The sequence below is a fragment of the Culex quinquefasciatus genome, chromosome 3, assembly GCF_015732765.1.
Source record: "Culex quinquefasciatus strain JHB chromosome 3, VPISU_Cqui_1.0_pri_paternal, whole genome shotgun sequence".
Lineage (NCBI taxonomy): Eukaryota > Metazoa > Arthropoda > Insecta > Diptera > Culicidae > Culex > Culex quinquefasciatus.
In genome coordinates, this window is record NC_051863.1 from 153,645,706 (window position 1) to 153,666,143 (window position 20,438).

At 37.7% G+C, this 20,438-nt stretch overlaps 2 protein-coding genes across 3 annotated transcripts; one reads left to right on the forward strand and one right to left on the reverse strand.

The window, feature by feature from the left end:
• The first annotated feature begins 1,952 nt into the window (after positions 1 to 1,952).
• On the forward strand, positions 1,953 to 9,849 carry LOC6048744 (zinc finger protein 135). The gene is made up of 4 exons (XM_038260426.1): positions 1,953 to 2,219; positions 2,279 to 3,655; positions 9,243 to 9,554; positions 9,615 to 9,849. The coding sequence occupies exons 1-4, from the start codon at positions 2,061 to 2,063 to the stop codon at positions 9,801 to 9,803; spliced, it is 2,037 nt and encodes a 678-aa protein (XP_038116354.1). The 5' UTR covers positions 1,953 to 2,060; the 3' UTR covers positions 9,804 to 9,849.
• Positions 9,842 to 20,399, reverse strand: LOC6048746 (gamma-tubulin complex component 2 homolog). 2 transcript variants are annotated; one of them, XM_038260424.1, is made up of 6 exons: positions 20,334 to 20,399; positions 18,940 to 19,083; positions 16,671 to 18,873; positions 16,377 to 16,481; positions 10,187 to 10,338; positions 9,842 to 10,128 (listed from the first exon to the last, which is right to left on the reverse strand). In XM_038260424.1, exons 2-6 carry the CDS (start codon positions 18,990 to 18,992, stop codon positions 10,080 to 10,082), a joined length of 2,562 nt encoding a protein of 853 aa, XP_038116352.1. In that variant the 5' UTR covers positions 18,993 to 19,083; positions 20,334 to 20,399; the 3' UTR covers positions 9,842 to 10,079. The 2 variants fall into 2 exon arrangements, with proteins under 2 accessions (XP_038116352.1, XP_038116353.1); XM_038260425.1 differs by lacking the exon at positions 16,377 to 16,481 and having other exon boundaries at positions 20,334 to 20,398.
• Positions 20,400 to 20,438: the final 39 nt, after the last annotated feature.

Below are 20,438 nucleotides of genomic sequence, written 5' to 3' on the forward strand. Positions count from 1 at the left end.
TAAAGCCCTATTAAATTTTATACTGTTTAGTGAAGTACTTTTAAAGTTATGCCATGAAAAAGTTTTTTTGTAGCTGCAAAAAAGGGTGATTTTTGCATAACCTCAAAGGTCGGGTCTTTTTTCATACGCGCGAGAGTCGCGCAGCATGCGTATCGCCCGGTTGCCACATTGCTTAAGCAGTGTCTGCGTCTTTTCTGGAAAAAGTCTGTATTAATTATGTTGCTGAATACATCATTTTGTCTTGACCAAGATTTACACGAACTTTTTATTGAAATATCCAAGTAACCATCCAGCACTAAAACAAATCACTGTTCAGCACTAAAAGCGCTTTTACAGCTGCGAGCTAATGCTAAAGTGTTTTGACATCTGCATCAAAAGCGCTTTTGCAGCCGATTTGCAGCTGATTTTGGACTTTATATTTCTGATTTCCTTAAGGCTATAGGGGAGCATGAAGCATGCAATTCCATTGTCACCTAATGTTGGCATATCAGCACTTTTAAATTTAGCCCCTCCTATCTCCTTTATTTTGGAGAGTGATAAAAAAAGAATTGAAAATTGCTGTTCTGGTAAAAACAATAATTAAAAAAAAAAAATTAATGAAAAAAAATTAAAAAAAACTCTTAAATAAATTTGTAAATACAACCTACATTACAACATGAATGTGAGGAAGGCATCAACCACCTTAACGGTAAAAATACTATTAAAAACCATTTCTGATCACTTTTTTTCATTTTAATGCAATTTTTTTTGACAAGACAACATTTTTTCGATGGATAAACTATGGTCCCCTTGGAACGAGCTGTCAAGTAGGAGCTTCTCTGTCAAAAAGGACCGCGAGGTTAATTTTTATTTATTTATTTATTTATTTAAAAACCCATTTTAAACTCTTTGTGGTCGTACAAAGGGTCAATGTACTCAGAAAAATGATATTATAAGCAATAATATTAGCAATCTAAGCTTCATTTTTGGACCCAATGAATGAATTCGTCAGTACTTCGGCTCATTGGGTCCTAAAATTAAGCCTAAATTTTTGATATTATTATTCACAGTGATATAGCTAATTTTTCTGAGTACAAGAACCCTTTGTACGACCGTAAAGGATTTAAAATAGATTTTTAAATCAATTTTCAAAAATTAACTTTGCTGCCCTTCTTTACAGAAAAGGTCTTTCTTGACAACTCGTTCCAAGGGGACCATATATAGATGATCCATCTTAAAAATAATGTCCTGTGAATTTTTTATTTGCAATAAAATGAAAAAATAGTGATCAGAAATGGATTTAAATCGTGTTTTTTACCGTTGTACACAAATTTTATAAAGCTTAGGACCCTATTCTCGGACTAATTTAACGCCGTCAGATATATAGATAATGCGAATGCTAATGTTAGATTTAATTTTAACAAAAAAAAAATGATAAAGAATTCAGTCTGGAAATTCCAATGAAATTCAAAATTAATTTCCCGATTGAAATTATCGAGAATTTCCAATAAATTTAATTGGGTCCTAAAATGAAGCATAGATTGCTGATATTATTGTTTACAGCGATAAAGCTTATTTTTCTGAGTACAATGACCCTTTGTACGACCACAAAGAGTTTAAAATGGATTTTTAAATCAATTTTGAAAAATTAACCTCGCGGTCCTTCTTGACAGAAAAGCTCCTACTTGACAGCTCATTCCAAGGAGACCATAGTTGATCCATCGAAAAAATATTGTCTTGTCAAAAAAAAAATTTTGCATTACAATGAAAAATAGTGATCAGAAATGGTTTTTAATCGTGTTTTTTTACCGTTGTACATAAAAATTGACATAGGGCTTTAGTACCCAATTGTAAAATATTCAAATTACAGGACTCCACTGTTGAGGCATCATGGTTCCCAAATCCCACCCCTGCTTCTCTGCTACCAATCGTTGGTAACCGAATTTAAAAACAAACCGAATTCCAAAGCCAAACGTCAAACGGGTAAACATAAATAAACAGCGTTTGTTATTTCGGATTCGCTTCCTGCTGGCATCCAGATTCTCGCGATCCAGGGGGTCTTTTCGGTTCTAACCCACGCCATGCCCACCTTCCGGCTGAAAACCTACCCCAACGTGTGCCGGATGTGCCTGCAGGCGAAGCCGTCCGCCGAAATGGTTTCGCTGGACAGCTACCGGCCCCAGTTTTCCCGATCCGTCGCCGAGATGCTGGAAGAGGTCGCCAGCGTCAAGATTCCGATGGTGAGTGTTCAGGATGGGTTCTTGGTGGGATTTGTGGTAATTGAGATTATTTTTCGCAGCATTTGACTTGCTACCTTCCGACGGAGCTGTGCGAGCAGTGTCTGGACGTGTTCGAGTTCTTCTACAAGTACAAGCGAAAGCTGGATCTGGTTCAACGGTTTTGCGAAGCGTTGGCCGAAGTCAAGTGTGGAAACCAGCTGCCGCTGGAGGTTCTGTTTGAGACGGAAAAGTCCGCACTGCAGATGCTGTTTAAGGATTTGGACCTGTGCGATCGGGAGGATTTTCGGGCAGTGGATTTGCTTGAGGAGTTTTGCGAGTACGACATTGCCTCGACAATCTGCGTTAAAGTTGAGAGTGCCAGCGAGATGGAGGACGAAAGTAACGATTACATTGAGGAGGATGATGGTGGTAGTGGGGAGTCAGTCGGGGATTATGATGCCGAGTTGGCTGAGCTGGGCCTGAAGCTTTATAAAGAGGATGATGAGCTGGAGGAAGAGCCTGGTCCCGGCAGGGATGAAGTCACTGACAATTACATGCAAGAGTTTCAAAAGTCGCTTGAAGAAGAGCTGGAAATTGAACCTGATGGCGATGTGGTTCCCGCTGGATTACAAGTGGAACCGGTTTCCAAAGTAATAGAACCAATCGCCCAGGTTGAAGAAGCTCAATCCGAGGTGACCACATCCGAAGTGACCATGCTGGAGAACTTTGCCGAGGATGAAGACGACGAGGACTACATGGAAGAAAGCGACGTCGATATAGGTGACGGACCGTTGGAATGTCCCCCGAAGAAGCGTAAATACAATCGCTTCCCGGAGGAAGAAGCCGACCTCCAAGAGTGCGCCCTCCCCGGTTGCAAATTCATCACCTCCTACCCATCGCAGTTCGAGAAGCACCTCGCCAGACATCACCCGGACCAACAGGATGCCCTGTTCTGCCATCGGTCGAGCTGCGCCGACGAACGGTTTGACACGCCCGATCTGCTGAGGCAGCACAAAAACGATGTCCACTCGACGCACATTTGCGGCGAGTGTGGAAAGGTCGCCAAACACCTAATCGCGCTAGAAAACCACCAAAAACAATCGCACGGCCGCGGACGAGAGCCGACAATCCCGTGCACCGTGTGCGAGAGCAAGTTCCGCAACGAAACGGAACTGCAGCGGCACATCGAGAAGGACCACGGCATGCGCTTTGGCTACGAGTGTCCCGAGTGTGGGCTAGGCTTTAAGATGAAGCTACTTTTGACGCAGCACCTGCTGACGCATTCGGTCGTGCGGAACTACAACTGTGACCAGTGTGGGAACGCGTTCAAGACGTCCAATCATCTGAGGCGTCACATTAAGACGGTGCACGCGGAAGTGCGCTATCCTTGCGAGCTTTGTCCGGTGTCGTACGGTCGGAAGGATAAGCTGAGGATGCACATGGAGCGGGTGCATGAGGTGAGTCGTGTTGGCATTGAATTGCTTTTAAAGTAAATTATTTCAAGAAAGCTTAAATTTTTTTTTAAAACGGCTAGAATGGTATTTGGTACAACTTTCAATGACAAAAACCAAAAAAAAACAAATTTAAAATGTTCAAATATTGAAAAACACATTTTTCATATTTGAGTTCGGCGACCCTATTTTAGTTGAAATTTGAAAATATTTGATGCAGGCCAAGGATTGATACCTAAGAGCATGCAATGGCACTGACCTTGTTGCGTGCTCTTCGGTTGACGTCCACGTAAGGAACATCCTGGAAGGAGCGTAACTAACTACATCCGTAGTTCTGTTAGATCATCCGAATTATCTTGATCAGAACAGTATAGCTCTGGTTCCTTGCGAGTGTCCTATTTTCTTACCTCCACGTTGGCTTGGTTTTCATGATGACCTAGCTGGTGGCCTGTGGAAACGGATCGTAAACCTTTGACCAGCGCGGGTCAGAGTCGAGACGGCTAAAAGAAAGGGGCGCGACAATGTGGGAAAGGGAAGTAATTTGTGATTGTAGACGGTATTGTTTTGATTCGCAGTATGTTGAGTCAACTGCTGTGGATGTACCTGCTACCAGCTATCTCCTATTTTTATTTTGCTCTTCTGATTCCCAATTCTTCACTGATTCTTCTATTTAATATCCAACATTTGATTTTAATTTTACTAACTTTTGATTCTCTTATCTCTCAATGCTTTTCCACTCTTTTCTATCAATTGATACTCTGCCGTTCTACGCATAATTGTCCCATGTCAGTTTTGGACGAATTTGACTTTATGACATTTTTAAGTTTAGTTTGATGTGTACTTTAAGAAAAACACATAAAATCTGGCACTTGGCTCGCAAACTCATTAAAAACAACATCAAGTCTGTTTGTCCCATCGTGAAACTTCTACGCATAATTGTCCCACCAAGTTTTTTCTAACACGGAATCATCAGTTTTACTAAGCATTATGTCTTGTTTACCAGTTGTATAGCAAGATAATCACAAATAAGGGTGATAAATTGCTAACTGGGGCAATTAGGGACACATAGGGCGAATAGGAACCCACGGGACAATTATGCGTAGAAACACAGAAATCGATCGAAAAATTTCAATCGCGTTTTTCTCAGTTCCACTTTTTTGAACATGGGACAATTATGCGTAGAACGGCAGTACTGCTGTAACAAACTTTGCTTTTTTTTTCCTTAAAAATATACTTTTTCTTAATGTACTAGTAATATCAAGTCTATTTACCATTCGCCTAATCTTTTTTGATTTTATTGCGAATTTATTTATTTGAATAATTCTTTATCTGTCCTATAAATTATCATTACTATAATCTAAGCTTGTTTTGTATCTCTATTTATTAACTATTGTCTAATTTTACATCTAATGCATCTAGCTTCTCATTTTTATTCTTCAAAATACGCTCATCATTCTCTTACTATTGATACTTGATTTTTATAAAATAAATTCTCTTTTACTGTCTATTGTTTTCAATCTTCACCCTTTTTTCAAACAAGTGAGGTTTGAGCCCTTACTCAATTTATGGAATGGTTAAAGGATTAACACTAATATTACTATTGTATTTTTGGTAAACTTTTATAACATGCTTAGGACCAAATATTGTAACAAAACACCGCGACAGAAGAAATAGCAACGATTGTGTCACGTTCCCCAGAAAACCATTCCCCCGAATACCATTCCCCAGAAATCAATTCCCCAGAATGAAACGTTCCCCAGAAATATTTATCGTGGTAATTATAATTATTTCCAAAATTTCCAAAAAAGAATCCAAAATTTTCAAATTTCCACAATTTCCAAAATTTCCAAAATTTCCAAAATTTTTAAGGTTTCCAAAATTTCCAAAAATTCAAAAAAAAAAATCAAAATTTCCAAAATTTTAAATTTTCTAAAAACTAAAAAAAATCATAATCTTTGATTTTTTTTAAATTTTAAAATTTCTTTTCTCTTTAATTTTGATTTTTGAATTTCAAACGTTTTTGATTTTTTTTTGAGAATTTTGAAAATGTTTCAATTTATGACATTTTTGAAGCTTTGGTTTTTTTTTGACTTACCATTAACAAATTATGATCGTAATATGTACATGTAATATGTAGATCGAAAAATCTCGATCGTGATGCGAGAAATAAAGATTGAAATATTAAAGAAAGGAAAACTTTACTGACTGATACAAGTTGAATTTTACCTTTAAAAGGGAGGAGGAGAGTTTTCCCTTCTTTAAGGAAGGGAAAAATTTATAGCCTTGTTATTATAACTGCTGACACGGGTTTAATTCTCCCTTTTTAAGTAAGGGAAAAAATACTTGACCACTTACACATCTTTTTAAATTTGTTATCACTAGTCAAGAGAGTTTTTCCTTATGGAAACAAGAAGGAATTCAAGAAAAAAAACTTTATAGCGAAAATTCAACTTCTGTTAGCAGATATCACAAGTCAAGACAGTTTTCCCTTCTTTAAAGAAGGTGAAATTCAACTTGTGTCAGGAGACCTTAAAAGAAGGAAAAATTAATCAGTTATTGTAAGTCAAGAGAGTTTTCTTCTTCCAAAAATGATAAATTAAATTTTGTCACTGTTGGGATAAGAATGAGGTTCTTCGGAACAGTCATGCAATTTGAACGGAACCCGTTCTGCGTTCGTTCTCTTTCTTCAAAACGAACTGAACCCACCGCGTAGGAGCCATTGCTTTTCGTTCCAAAAACAGAACGTCACTTTTTCGTGCCGTTCTCTTCAAAGTTTGGAACGCGTTCTGTGAACCGCCTGTTGCCAGAGGCTCTCTATGGCAACTGTTAAACTTAAATAAAATAAAGAAAAAAAAAAAACCTAATTGTTACCACTAAGCTAGCAGTACTGATATGTAAATGGATGATTAATAGTCAATGAAGTTTAGCTAGTCTACTGAGGTCTTATCAAAGGAAAATGTTGAAGTTCTGAACTGGGTTCTCCGTTCGTTTCAAAAAGGCCTACTGAACGAACGTTTCTTAGAGACGACCGTTCGTTCTCAGAGCTGTTATTTTTCGTGTTGCTGTGTGAACTTGAACGAACGGAGAACCCGTTCAAAAGCATGACTGCTTCGGAATCACTAAATCTCGACAGCAGGCAATTTCAATATGGCCAGCTTCAAGCTGTAGGAAATAGATTTATTAGCAATATTCATAGTTAATTCTTAGTCGGTAGTTCTTACAATTTTTAGTGCGCCGTTGTTGATGGCAAGGAATGTGGGTCAATGATTTCAGGGTTTGTGGCGAACAACCTTGATGACCAATTTTAATTTACAATAAATTGAGAAAAGATAAACGTTTTAGGAAGCAAATAGATTAAATAAATTAGTTTAGCATGTTAAACGATTTGCTAAGCACTTCATGGTCACAACTACTGTCCTGCAATCAGTTGACAGCTAGAGCTTCGCGTCTCTCGATTCTGTTGACATCTAGAGAGCCTATAGAGTTATCTACGTGCGCATGTATTACGTGTACGTACACGAAGGATTTCTAGGTTAAATTTGTACCCGCCAGCAAAAACAAATGGTAAGCTAGTGTGCGTGAGATCGGGCTTAGATGGCTCTATATGGAGAGGCGAAATGTCACTATCAGGGTTCCAATCGAACTGTCAAATCGGGGTTCCAATCGAGCAACAAGATCATGCAAAAACAAGGTTGGAATCAATTTAAAATAGTTTTGGCAAAAAAACAAGACTTCTAACAATTACAAGTATTGTAAAACTGTTGTTGATAATAATCTGGTAGTTTTTGTTATGTTTGTGCTTGTTCGGTATAAAAAAAGTGCCAGCACGAAAGAAAAACTACAAGTTTTTCAACCTTAAATTTGAATGACTTTGGGTGTTTGAAATTTCTCCCAGAACATTTCATTTCCCTTTGTAGGTCCCTATCAACCCGGGAGCATGTTGACAGCTTCCATACAAACTGAGCGTACCCCTTTTTGTGGGCCCAGTGGGCCTAAGATGGCGGCTTTCTATATTATCTAGCCGAACTATTGAAAATGGCGAATAGTTTGAATAAATAAAGCGTTTGCCTTGTTTCAGTTTAAAACGACAAAATATGCAGTCTAGAATCATTTTCTTAAAAAACTTGTTTAGAGATACGCCACGTTCAAATATTAGTCTAGAACGGGCCGCGAAAGCCGTCACGAAAAAAAAGTTTCCCATGCAAATTTTGAGTTGCGTATTTATTGGGCGGACTCCGCAGGCCCACTCGCCATCTGTCGGTGGATACGCGCAACTCACGAAAACTGTCATGTTAGGGGACGGCTGGTCCCTATGGAGCACCCGATTCGAGTGGTAGAAATGACAGTTCTCCCATAAGGAATACATTGTAGAAAAAAGCAAAAACTGCTCGAATGGAAATGCTCCATTGACATCAGGTGGACAGTGAGTCGTTGCGGTAATATTTGACGGTGGACCTCGTCGCAACAGTCACCTTAAATCAAATTTAGAAAATTTAAATAATCATACAAAATGAGCAACATGCCAAAGGTCCAATATGTCAAATGGAATTATACCAATGATAACCAAAATCATATTTTAATTTTAACAAACATTTTTCTTCTTTGTAAAATAAAAATAGCATTCACGGAAAACAAGAAATAAAAAGAAACTGCAATTTATTCGGCATTTGTATAACAAATTTAACATGACTGAAAAAGAAGGGAAAATTTCTTAGAATCCGCCGAATTAACATTTTCTGTTATTTTCTCAAGAATTGTTGTCAAAAAAAGAAAAATTTCTTGGCATGGATAAAATAACCTTGTCTAATTTTTATATTTTCTAAGATATGTCAAACAAACTAATATTTGAAACTACTTTGATTTTTCGAGAAAGAAACTTTTCTGGGGAATGGTTTTCTGGGAAATGGTACATTCTGGGGAATAGTTTTCTGGGGAACGGTTTTCTGGGGAATGGTTTTCTAGGGAACGTGACACAATCAATAGCAACAGATAAACACGACTCAACAATAGGGAAGATTTCAGGAGAAAGCAATACACAGTAAATAACAAATAGTTTTTAAATTCAAACTAAAAATAAAACAGTTTTTGCTTTAATGAAAGTTGATAGGCACACTATAAATGGTTAGGCGCTTATACTTACATCAAACCCTACTTAATGTACCACCCCCAGCCGAGTTAAAATGCGTAACCGGAAAAGAAGGTGTGCATGCCTGGCACGAACACTCAAAGCGTGTTCTAGCGTGCTGCTCGTACTGACTCAGAGCAAGGGTGAGATGTAGGTGTAAGGGCAGTGCGTGTTCGTCGGGAACCTGGTGCATAAGATCGGGCAAGGCCCGTTCTTACACTGAAAATTGCGAATAAAACATGAAACATTCGTGAAATTTTCCGATATTTTCGAAAACAATATTTTTATTTTTTTTGAATCGAAACTAACATTTCAAAAGGGCTAAACAATCAATATTACGCCCTTTTAAATGTTAGTCTTGATTCATTTTTTTTTCGGACAATCCAATCTTCGAATGATAGGAGTTTCGCAAAATTACCAAAATTGGACAGAATATCTTGCATTAATCGTCCCGCTTTTTCGCCCTAGATTCAAACCTACTTCGTGTGCGACATCTGCTGCTGCTCGTTCGAGTCGAGCGCCAAGCTGGCCGAGCACCGCGATCGCCACGACAAGCCCGACGACCTGGAGTGCGGCCTGTGCCTGACGGCGTGCCCCAGCGTGGCGGAGTTCAACGAGCATCTGTGCATCAGCTATCAGGATGATTACGTTTGCTGCCGGCGGGACTTCCGGTACCATTCGTTCTACAACCGGCACATGTTTTTGGCGCACGGCGTCAAAACGAACGCACGCGTTAAGCCCAAAGCGGGCGTCCTGATGGGGAAGCAGCGAGCCATGAGGGTAAAGCTTAATAAGTCTTGGTCGTGTTTGAAGCTTATTCAACGATGTTCTTGCTTTCAGAAACCAGTTGAGCGATGCACGCTCTGCGAGCACGTTTTTCCTACGCGCAAAACCAAAAAGGCCCACATGGAAACGTGCGCCGGACAGGTGGTCATCTTTGAGATTGAACCCGTGGCCGATGGCATTGCTTCTTCTATCGCTGACGGCGTGCCTTCGCTTCAGATCCAAGAGGTCAAAAGTGAACTTTGAAGATTTTTTAAAATAAACAGATTTTTTACTCACATTAATACTCAGTTAGCTATTAGTTTTATTTAGTGCGTATTCTATTTATCGTTTTTAAAAACAGAGTTTTGCTGTTTTGTTAGTCGGCGAGCGGAATCTTGATTGGTCCACACTCTTACTGGGGAGGAGATTGTTTGCGACAAAGGAACGAACGGCAGGTACGCTTTGGCAACGTGATTATTCATAAGACTAAACAGCAAAAGGAGAGAGCGCGCGCCAATCTGGTTCCACCTAGTTTTCACCTTACGGGCAACTCTCAAAGTTGTCGCTGTAATACGAGTTGAAGTTGATTCTGTAAAAAAAGAAAATTTTGTTAAAATCAAACATTTTCAAGAAATTGAAGAACTCACCGATGAATCAGGTTGATAAACTTCTCCGACGGGTTCTGGGTGGCGATGTCGGTGATTTTGCGCAGCAGCGACAGCAGCAGGTTCGTAAAGTCCGCCCGGAAGTGCTCGACCCGCTCGGAGAACGTCTCCGTCGGTTCCATCGTAGTGGCGTCCTACGGGAAGGAAAAGCGGCGGTGTCGTGTGTGTGATTGATGAACAGATAAAAAAGGGTTAGTAATGGTGCGGAATAGGATTTTTTCGAGATTTAAATTGTGGGTTTGCCTTGTTTGTTACGCAAGGTTTAGCTACTGTTGGAGCAATATACAGTACTTGTTCGGCAACTGGGCTGAGAACGTAGCCCAGTCACCGAATGCTGCTCGCTAACTGGGCTTAACGAAAAATTACGAGGGGACCATCGATGCATAATATTTTTCTGATGTAATATAAACATAAAAGTTACTCAGATTGTTTTACAATGCTTACTTTTTAAATCCCTTTAATTGTGACTTGAAATTAATAAAAGTCTGAAAAAAACTTTTTTTTAATTTATTGAACATGATTTTTGCATACATTAACCCCTCGGTCATTACGGTTTGTTTTGGTTTTTTGACGTTTGTTTGCTTTTTAACTGGACTGCGGCCCAGTTATCGAGCGCCCAGTAAAAAAGTAGCCCAGTTAAACAACGCCCAGTTACCGAAAAAGAACTGTATAAGAAGCATAAAGTTAGTGCATTGGAAAAAGGTGAACAGGTAACTCAACTATTGCTTAATTAGAATATGTATTTAGAAACATTATTTTTATTAGATTTACTTAAGTGCTTCCTTTAACTTGGTTTCTGGTTTTTGCAACATAACATAAACACAAATGATAAAATGTTTCTTAGTGCATCTCCAGCGCGGGTAGCAAACATCGAAGCAAATCAAATTTGCACCCGACATCAACCCCACCGCGGTACCTGTCGCGGTAGCAAATTTGCTCTCAGTTCTTCGGGATTTCACTTTGCTACCCGTTATTCTGCTGGTTTGCTACTGCGGCAAATGGAATGATGCACGGAAAACTGAATCATGCACAGAAAAAAAATTTAAATTGTTTTTTATGTGTAAAAAAAATCAAAAAAAATTAAAATTGAAAAAAATATCAAAAAAAAAATAAAAAAACTAAAAAAAATAAAAAAAATGAAAAATTGAAAAAATTTAAAAGATTTAAAAAAAAATTAAAAAAATATAAAAACTTAAAAAAATTAAAAAGAATAAAAAAAATTAAAAATTAAAAAAAAATTTAAAAAATTAAAACAAAAATTAAAAAAAAATAAAAAATTTAAAAAAATTTTTTTTTTCAAATAACAAAAATTAAAAAAAATTAAAAAATTTAAAAAAATTAAAAATTTATATATATTTAAAAAAATAAAAATAATAATAAAAAATTAATAAATAAAAAAAAAAATAATAAAATCTTAGGAAAATAAAAAAAAATTAAAAAAATAGGAAAAAATATAAAATATAAAAAAATTACAAAATTTAAAAAAATATATAAAAAAAATAAAAATTTAAAAAGAAAATTAACGAAAATTAAAAGAAATCTTTAAAAAATAAAAAAAAGTAACATTTTAAACAAAAAATAAAAAAAAAATTCAAAAAAATCAAAATTAAAAAAAAATACAAAACAATTAAAAACATAAAAATAGCAAAATAAAAAAAAAACAAAAAAAATTAAAATTAAAAATTTAAAGAAAAATTAAAAAAAAAACAAAAAATTTAAAATATTGAAAAATTAAAAAAAAAAAAACAAAAAAATTAAAATTAAAAAAAAATTAAAAATTTAAAGAAATTGAAAAAAAATAAAAATTTAGAAAAATTTCTAAAAGATTGAAAAATATCAAAAAAAAAAAGATTGAAAAAAATCAAAAAGAAATTGAAAAAAAATTTAAAAAACAAAAAAAATAGCAATTTAAATTAAAAAAAAACCACAGAAATTAAACTATTTAACGCATTTTTGATTTTTTTATTTATGAATTTTTGAATTTTTAAATTTTTGAATTTTTGAATTTTGAAATCATACACAAGAGCAGACATACAAAAATCTCCGAAACACGCATTCAAAACTTTGCCCCCAGCTTGCCGGTACTTGTCGGGTATCAGAAATAAACTTTTATCATTTCTAGCCATGAATCAACACATAATTATTGATTTTGAAGGTATACGAGAGCAAAAAATGATAAAAACCCATATTTGCCCCCCGCGGTGGGCTTGTTTCAATGGCAAATTTGCTAGCGGTGGGAATGACGGAGTTTTTTCAAGGTGGCAAATTTGATCTCGGTATTCATGAGCCGGGTGCAAATTTGATTTGCACCCCAGCGCTGGAGATGCCCTTAATGACAATGGATAAACGGAGCTTTTTCAGCCGGACGGACAAAAACTAATTTTTAAAATCTTTCTTAAATTTACATAATTTATGAATTTCATGTTAAATTTTCAATGCATTCACTAAGAATATATAATTTGATGATATACATAGTTTCAAAGCATAAATACTAAAAAAAACACAAAATACCGTAAATTTTCATAATTTGCAATACAGCCCAGACTTGCTGAAACTTCACTTCGAATAATCGAATCACAAAAAAAATTCGCTGTCTTATTTTTGATTGTCTAGCTTAAGTATGACCCCTAAACTGCTCCAGTGATTTAGAATTTTTAAATCAAGATGGAGGCCAAAATGGAGGTGACTAAAATGGGGTCGCAGAACTCGAACTTGATGTTAAAAGTAAGAAAATTTAAAAACACAAAAAAAAATGTTTGCTCATACCTAAGCTCGATTAGGACTGTATCACAGTCTGTGACTGTATCATGAAAATCTGAGTACTTTCGAAAAATACGGCATTTTGTGAAAATTTTAGTATTTAACAAAACAACTCTAATAAAAGTGAAAAGCATATCAAATTATGCTTCGTTCAATACCCATGTTGCAAATTACAACAACAAAAATTAGTATTTTCGAAATATTACGGTATTTTGTGAAATTTGAGTATTTTCGAAAAACGGTATTTTGTGAAACTAGAGCATTTAATTTCAAAAATCCTAGAACAGTGGAAAAGCATACACAATGCTGCTTGGTTTGATACCCATATTGCAAATTATGAAAATTTAAGTATTTTAAATAAACGGTATTTTGTATTTTTTTTGTATTAATGCTTTGAAACTACATATTTTCTAAAAGAATGTTTTCAAAATTCAACATAATTTGGTTGAATTAAGTAAATTTTAGAAATATATTTATAGAGCAATTCCAGCTCAAATCAGGAATTTTTCTGATACTTTTGTACCCGACCCTCTCCGATCTCAAAGAAACTTTGTAGACATGTTATCCTAGGCCTATATAAGCCATTTTTGTGCATATGGAGCCATTATTACTCGAAAATAACATTTGAGAAGGGCGTAAGGTATTTAAATATTTTAGTATTTTGCAATTTAAAAATTACTGTATCTCGAAGCCGTTGCATCGTATCAAAAAGTGGTCAAAGACAAACTTGTAGGAAATTGGACGAGCTTTCTGATAAAAATAAACTGAAACAAAAATACACGCCACTTTTATGTCATTTTTCAATTTTTAAGTTTAAAAGTTAAATTTGAAGGTGATGTCACGATTTTTTTTCGCTCAAAATTTTTGAGGAAATACCCTAAGATGTTACCAAAAGACTGACGAAAAATGCAGGATGGTATGTCTCTCCTAAAAAAATACAAAAATCATTTACTAAAACTGTTTTTTTGAAAAGTGGTCTAAACGTAAAAATGTTTAAAAACCGGTAGTGGGAATCGATTCTCCAGACAATTTTACATAAAAGTCTCCGTATTGACCATTGTCCTATGTCCAATCCTTGGGAAGATACAGCGGTTTTAAAAATAAAAATGTTAAAAAACGGGTTTTTTTGTGGTTTTTGACAATTTATATATGACAGACTTGGTTTTTCAGTCTCGTAAATATTTTTAACGGAAAGCTCGTCCAATTTCCCATAAGTTTGCCTTTGACAGCTTTTTGATTTATATCGTTTTTATATTTACGTAATCAAATTTACTATTCTGGTTTCTACCACACTGAAAAAAATATTCTATTTTCAGTTATAAGCAATGTAATTAAGCTTATATCTGTAAGCCCTTACATCCAATTGAAATGCTGTCAAAGGCAAACTTATGGGAAATTGGACGAGCTTTCCGTTAAAAATATTCACGAGACTGAGAAACCAAGTCTGTCATATAGAAATTGTCAAAAACCACCAAAAATCCCGTTTTTTCAACATTTTTATTTTTAAGACCGCTGTATCTTCCCAAGGATTGGACATAGGACAATGGTCAATACGGAGACTTTTTTGTAAAATTGTCTGGAGAATCGATTACCACTACCGGTTTTTTAAAATTTTGACGTTTAGACCACTTTTCAAAAAAACAGTTTTAGTAAATGATTTTTGTATTTTTTTTTAGGAGAGACATACCATCCTGCATTTTTCGTCAGTCTTTTGGTAACATCTTAGGGTATTTCCTCAAAAATTTTGAGCGAAAAAAAATCGTGACATCACCTTCAAATTTAAGTTTTAGACTTAAAAATCAATAAATCTCATAGATATGGCGTGTATTTTTGTTTCAGTGTATTTTTTTTTTTTTTTTTTCAGAAAGCCCGTCCAATTTCCTACAAGTTTGTCTTTGACCACTTTTTGATACGACGCAACGGCTTCGAGATACAGTAACTTTTAAATTACAGAATACAAAAATATTTAAATACCTTACGCCCTTCTCAAATGTTATTTTCGAGTACTGTTGACTCCATATACACAAAAATGGCTTATATAGGCCTAGGATAACATGTCTACAGAGTTTCATTGAAATCGGAGAGGGTCGGATACAAAAGTATCAGAAAAAATCCTGATTTGAGCTGGAATTGCTCTATAATAAGTTATCGATCGTTATCGACTTTACAATTATCGCCGATAGAATTATCGGAATAACGATAACGATAGATTATCGTTATCGAATCTCGATAATTTTATCGTTTCACAAAATAAGTTGTTTGAATGCTATTTTAAATATATTGTAAAATATATGGGATTTTTGAGTTTAAGAAATTAAGAGTCCTGGAATTATAAAAAAGTAAGAATGTTTGATTTTTTTATTTTTGGAATTTTACACTTTTAGAATAAAACAAATTTATAACATTTTAAAATCATGGAATTTCAAAATATAAAAATTTTAGAACTAAAGATTGTTGAACTTTTTTTAAATAAAAATGTTAGATTTTTTATTTTTTTAAAGAATTTTGTAAAATTTTGGAATTTAATAATTTTAAAATATGTTGGATTTTTAAAAGATCTGAATTTTAGGATTTTAGATTTTGAATTCCAGCATTTTTTTTAATTTCAGAATTTAGAATTAAAAAATGTATCTATAAAATTTTATATTTTGGGATTATTTATAAAAAAATAAATAACAAGCCAAAATTTCAACATTTAAATGGAAATAGCTGATGAAGTGCACAATACAGCAGTAAAGTCGGTTTGCAATCATTTGTTAAAAAAAAAAAACAAAGTTTCAACAAACATATTTTTTTGCGGAAATTCACTTAAACTCAACTTATTTTTAAATCAACTCGAATATGTTAGAAATGATTGTAGACGCAGGGGAATGTATTCTAAATTGTTTTCAATTGATTGCACAACAAAAATAACTTTAAAAAATTACATTGCGTTTTCGGGCCGTTTTTGTAAAATAATTTTACAATTTTATGCTTTAAGAATTTTAAGAATTTACAAAAATAGAATATTAGAATTACGTAATAAATGAACACTCCCATAACCTTCACACTTTTTAGGACGTTTCTACAAACCATTGCAGGCAAACAGTCGAAAAGTACGATGTTTGTCATAGTCTAATACCTCCTTTATCAGTTATAAATAAAGGTCACATTACAAAAATCCTAAAACTGGTCGCAGTGGTCGACTAGACATAAAAACCGATTGGTACTATGAAGAGCAAATATGTATCATTATGTACAATGATAGAAACAATAGTATTAAGGAGTTTTTAGTAACGCACGTTATTCAGTGCTTTTAATAAGGCATATTTTTAAAACAATATTTTAGAAACAGAAGCGTGTTTTGATAGTTAAAACAACAGCACAGTGCCAACAGTCGCAGCAGGGGTTTCGAAAAGCCGTCACACAATACCTGCTGGCATGCAAAGTCATAGTCGGACTCGGAGGACAGCGAAAAGTCGTCGGTGGAGGCCAACATCGAACAGAGCTCCGCGTCAACGAAGTGTCGCTGTGCCTCCTGAGTTGCGGGTTTGGTTACGGAATTACGAACGAACGATACAGTGGTAGGCAGCGTTCCGCGGGAGATAGAAGAGGGAGACAAACTTGATTATTTTCGTGAAAAACCGACATTCGCTAGCCAAGCTAGTTTTGGGCGGGTTGGTTCTAGCAATTACTTGCAAGAGGGAAAAGAGAGGGGGAAACTTACCGCAAGGAATGCGCAAAACTGGATGCAAATGTTGCACAGGTTGATGATGTTCTTCAGCAGGTCCGGATCAGTCAGCATGCAGTTTTTGATACACTGGTCCAGGAAGTCCTGGTGGTAGTTTAGCACATCGTCGATATTCTTGATTTGCTTGATGTTCTGGTAGAAGATGTGCCAGTTGGGTTCGATCACCTCGATCATCATGTACGACTCAAAGTTCTGGATGGCAATCAGCATCTTTTGTCGCAGCGTGAACGCCGATCGGTACAGCTTGGCCGTTTGCGGCGCGAACTGCTTCGTCCGGTTGTTGGCGATCCAAACGCGGCACAGAATCCGCTCGACGTACTTTAAATAAAACAACTGCCGGAAGATCATCTGATACTTGGAGATGGTGAGGCGGTTCAGCACGATCGAAACCGGCCACTGGGCGTTGTAGCTGAAGGTGAAGCACTCGATGCCCTTCAGCTGCGAAGTGTCCCCGAGGGCGTCCAAAAAGACGTCCTCTTTTTTGACAATTTTCGAGATTTGCGTGACGATCCCGTACGGCAGCAGTTGCGTCTTTAGGTCGTCGTGATACTCGTCGTACCGTGCCGAGGACATGTTCAGCGTTACTTCGAGCAGATTTTCGAGCCGCATCGGGCGCAGATTGTCCACGTCCTTGTTCAGATCTTCCTCGCACGCGTCCATGAACTGAGAGATGAAGTCACCTTGCTGGAGTAGGAAGTACCGCTTGACGGAGTAGAGACGGCCCATCAGGTTGTACTTGTCCATGATGAGATTCAGCAGCGAGGACGAGGCAAAGTTGTACGCGTCCTCGATGGTCGTGATGTAGCCCTGGTCGGAGTGGGTGTACCGCAGGGTGGCCGTCACTTGCTGCTGGTAGTCGACGGAACTTCCGCACTCCCGAATCACGTTCAGGTACTTTCCGGTGCGCAAAATCACGTCCGCGTACTTGTTCAAAAAGCACGGCACCTTGTCCGCCCGAATGGTGTACTGCCGCTCCCAGTAGTCCATCAGCTCGTTCTCGGCCAGATCCATCACGTTATGCTCGATCAGGAACTCCCGCCGGGGATCGCTGATGACGCCCTCGCGGATCCACAGCTGCAGCATCTCCATGTACGGCACAGCCGCCTGCTCAATCAGGTGGATCAGCACCTTCTGGCTCTTCTCGTCGCCCGTGGTCGAAGTTATCTTATCGTGCAGCAGCGTCAAGACGGTTCCACCGCGGCAGTTGGTTTGCCGAATTGCGGTCACCGTCTCCGCAAGGACCTCCATCGTGTGGAACACCGGCCGCAAGAAGTACAGCAACTTGTGGAACGTGAGTTGCTGCTTAAGGAACAGGTCTTCCAGCTGGGTTATCGAAAGATAGTAATCGTTGACGATGGACTGAAGTGCGGCACGGAGTGCCTGCAGAATTTGGCCACTTTCGAGTGAACTGGACGCAGCAATAAAATCTTGAACCTGCGAGTAATGCGACGCCAATGGAAGAATCTCCCGCACGATGTCCTTCAGCGAGTCTTCAATTTGCTCGGAGATTTCAAACTCAACCGGATAAACCCCAACCACGTTCCGGCTAGACTTCTTCGGCGACAGCAGCGACCCCTTCACGCCCACCAAGCAATCCAGCAACTCCTTCAACACGATCGGCTCCTGCGAGCTGAGCGGAATCGCTGCCACGTTCTTGCTCTGCATCGGGTACAGATCCTCGTAGTTAAAGTTCCACGTCACGATCGAACCCTTCTTCGACAGGTACTCGAACGTCTGCGGAATCAACGCCGCCGCCGGAAGCGACCCAGCCGATCGATTCACCCCGGCAGCGGCCGCCGCCGCTCCAATCGTTGTCTGCACAATCTTCTCCCGAATCTCCTGCACACTCTCCGGCGTAATCTGCTCCGTCACGATCCGCGTCGAGGACAGCGGAGGACTCTCGAAAATCTTCGCCCGCTTCGAGACGGAATCCACTTCCGGTCCGGCCAGCGGTTTCTCGGCGTGCGCGTTCTTGCAGTCCTGCACAAAGGTGTTGAGCAGCACGATCAACGCCCCGTACGTGTCCTTCGGGTTGGACGAAACGAACTCCTCCACGTATTTGGCCCCGTTCGGGGTCGTTTTGAAGACCTGTGCCAGCAGGGCCCCGAGCCGCTTGTTGCTCACCTTGCCGTCCTTGTTCCGGAAGAAGGTGAAAATGTTGTCCGCGCTGTACGTGGTCCTACGGTTTGGAAACGGAAAACGTAAACAAACATCCTTCTGCGTCGGAATGTAACCCACAACTCACCCGGATTTCTTGACCAGCTCCGCGAGGGCCTTCTTCGCTCGCACTTCCGACATCACTTTGAAACTATTTCCCTGCTGCTAAATGTGTACAATTTTCATAACAAATGCAAATTCAACGGACTGTATCGACAAACAACTTAAAAAACTCTGTAACAACTTTTCAATAGGGCGAAACCCTCAGATGTAAACAAACTGAGTTTTGTCAGAATCATATAAAGCGAACAAAACTGATTCTAAAACACCCTCCATCATCACAAAATTCCGAAAATACGTAGTTTTACAAGCAAAAAACAAAAGGGCTAATCAACAACATCAATCAAAACAAACCAAATTGAGTTTCCGCCCTTGTGTTTTCATCCAATCACGAGGGGCGAATGTAGTGTTTTCTGCAAGTTCCGACGTATATTTAGAAACACTAAATTTTCGTTATAATTTAGTGAATTTAAACCTGACAATCCCCAAAATGGATCAAAATGTATGTTTTTGATGTCTCTGACCACAATTCCACAACAAACACAGATTTGTATGATCCTAAATACATAACTTTTTAATTTCAATCATTGTAGTATCGGATCTGGTCTGGATTCACAATCTAGATATGAAGGTCCATAATTTACCGGTTCTTGGGACATCCGGGGATTCTGGGTCGAGCAGTTGCAGGACAAAAAGTTAGTGTAGGGAGGTTTAGGAGGAATGCCGTACAAAATCATCGCCTCCGTAACCATTGAAACTAAGCAAAGATTGAGAAGGCAGGATGGTGTCGCGGGGTGGCCTAGTCGTCAGGTGCCATGTCTCCCACTTCCGGCGGGGACACCCCAAGGAACGACACTCCAATATAGACCACATCGTCAAACCAACTTGCTACTTACGGTGTATCCTAGCTCAACGAGTCTTGGCCTGAACCGGACTCCTTATGAAGGCTTTCTAGACCAATTTTTATCACTGTGGTTGCAAATATCACTGTATTATCACTGACTGTAACGTTTCACAATGATAAAATAGTTGTTTCACTACTTTTTTCTTTAAAAACCCGAAAAATGAACAAAAAACAAAAGGGCGAATCTGTTGTTTACTTTTGCTTTGTGGCGTAACCTGACAGGCTAAACCGTTGTTTTGGTTGAGTGGGTGGCGAATACGGTGGGGCGAAAATGAAGGCACGCTCTTCAAAAGGCGTAATTTGTTTTCTCAATTTTTAATAGCAAAAACACCTTAATTAATTTCAAATTGCTCTCTATGATGAAATTATTGCTATTTTCTATTACGTTTTGAAAAAAATGATGGTTTTCATGCTTTTTTGTGAAAATAGGAATTGATCGGAATTGCAAAAGTTTGAATGTTGATTTTCTCGAAACGGCAGGATCGTAGGTTTCGCCCTTTTGAAATGTTGTTACTGAACTTTCTTCTGCGTTATTTTGGCAATTTTCGCAAACTTTTTGCGTGTGATGGAATGTCAAAGAACCGCAGCTGTCAACGGAAAAATCGGCAGTCGTCCTAATCGGT

What these genes read in the sequence shown, in the direction of transcription:
- LOC6048744 (XM_038260426.1), top strand. Translation starts at nt 2,061, where the DNA reads ATGCCCACCTTCCGGCTGAAAACCTACCCCAACGTGTGCCGGATGTGC. An exon ending in CCAGCGTCAAGATTCCGATG is followed by an intron (nt 2,220 to 2,278) that starts GTGAGTGTTCAG and finishes TATTTTTCGCAG; the next exon opens with CATTTGACTTGCTACCTTCC. An exon ending in GGAAGCAGCGAGCCATGAGG is followed by an intron (nt 9,555 to 9,614) that starts GTAAAGCTTAAT and finishes TCTTGCTTTCAG; the next exon opens with AAACCAGTTGAGCGATGCAC.
- LOC6048746 (XM_038260424.1), bottom strand. Translation starts at nt 18,992, where the DNA reads ATGTCGGAAGTGCGAGCGAAGAAGGCCCTCGCGGAGCTGGTCAAGAAA. An exon ending in GAGCTGGTCAAGAAATCCGG is followed by an intron (nt 18,874 to 18,939) that starts GTGAGTTGTGGG and finishes TCCAAACCGTAG; the next exon opens with GACCACGTACAGCGCGGACA. An exon ending in ATGACTTTGCATGCCAGCAG is followed by an intron (nt 10,339 to 16,376) that starts GTATTGTGTGAC and finishes TCCTTCCCGTAG; the next exon opens with GACGCCACTACGATGGAACC.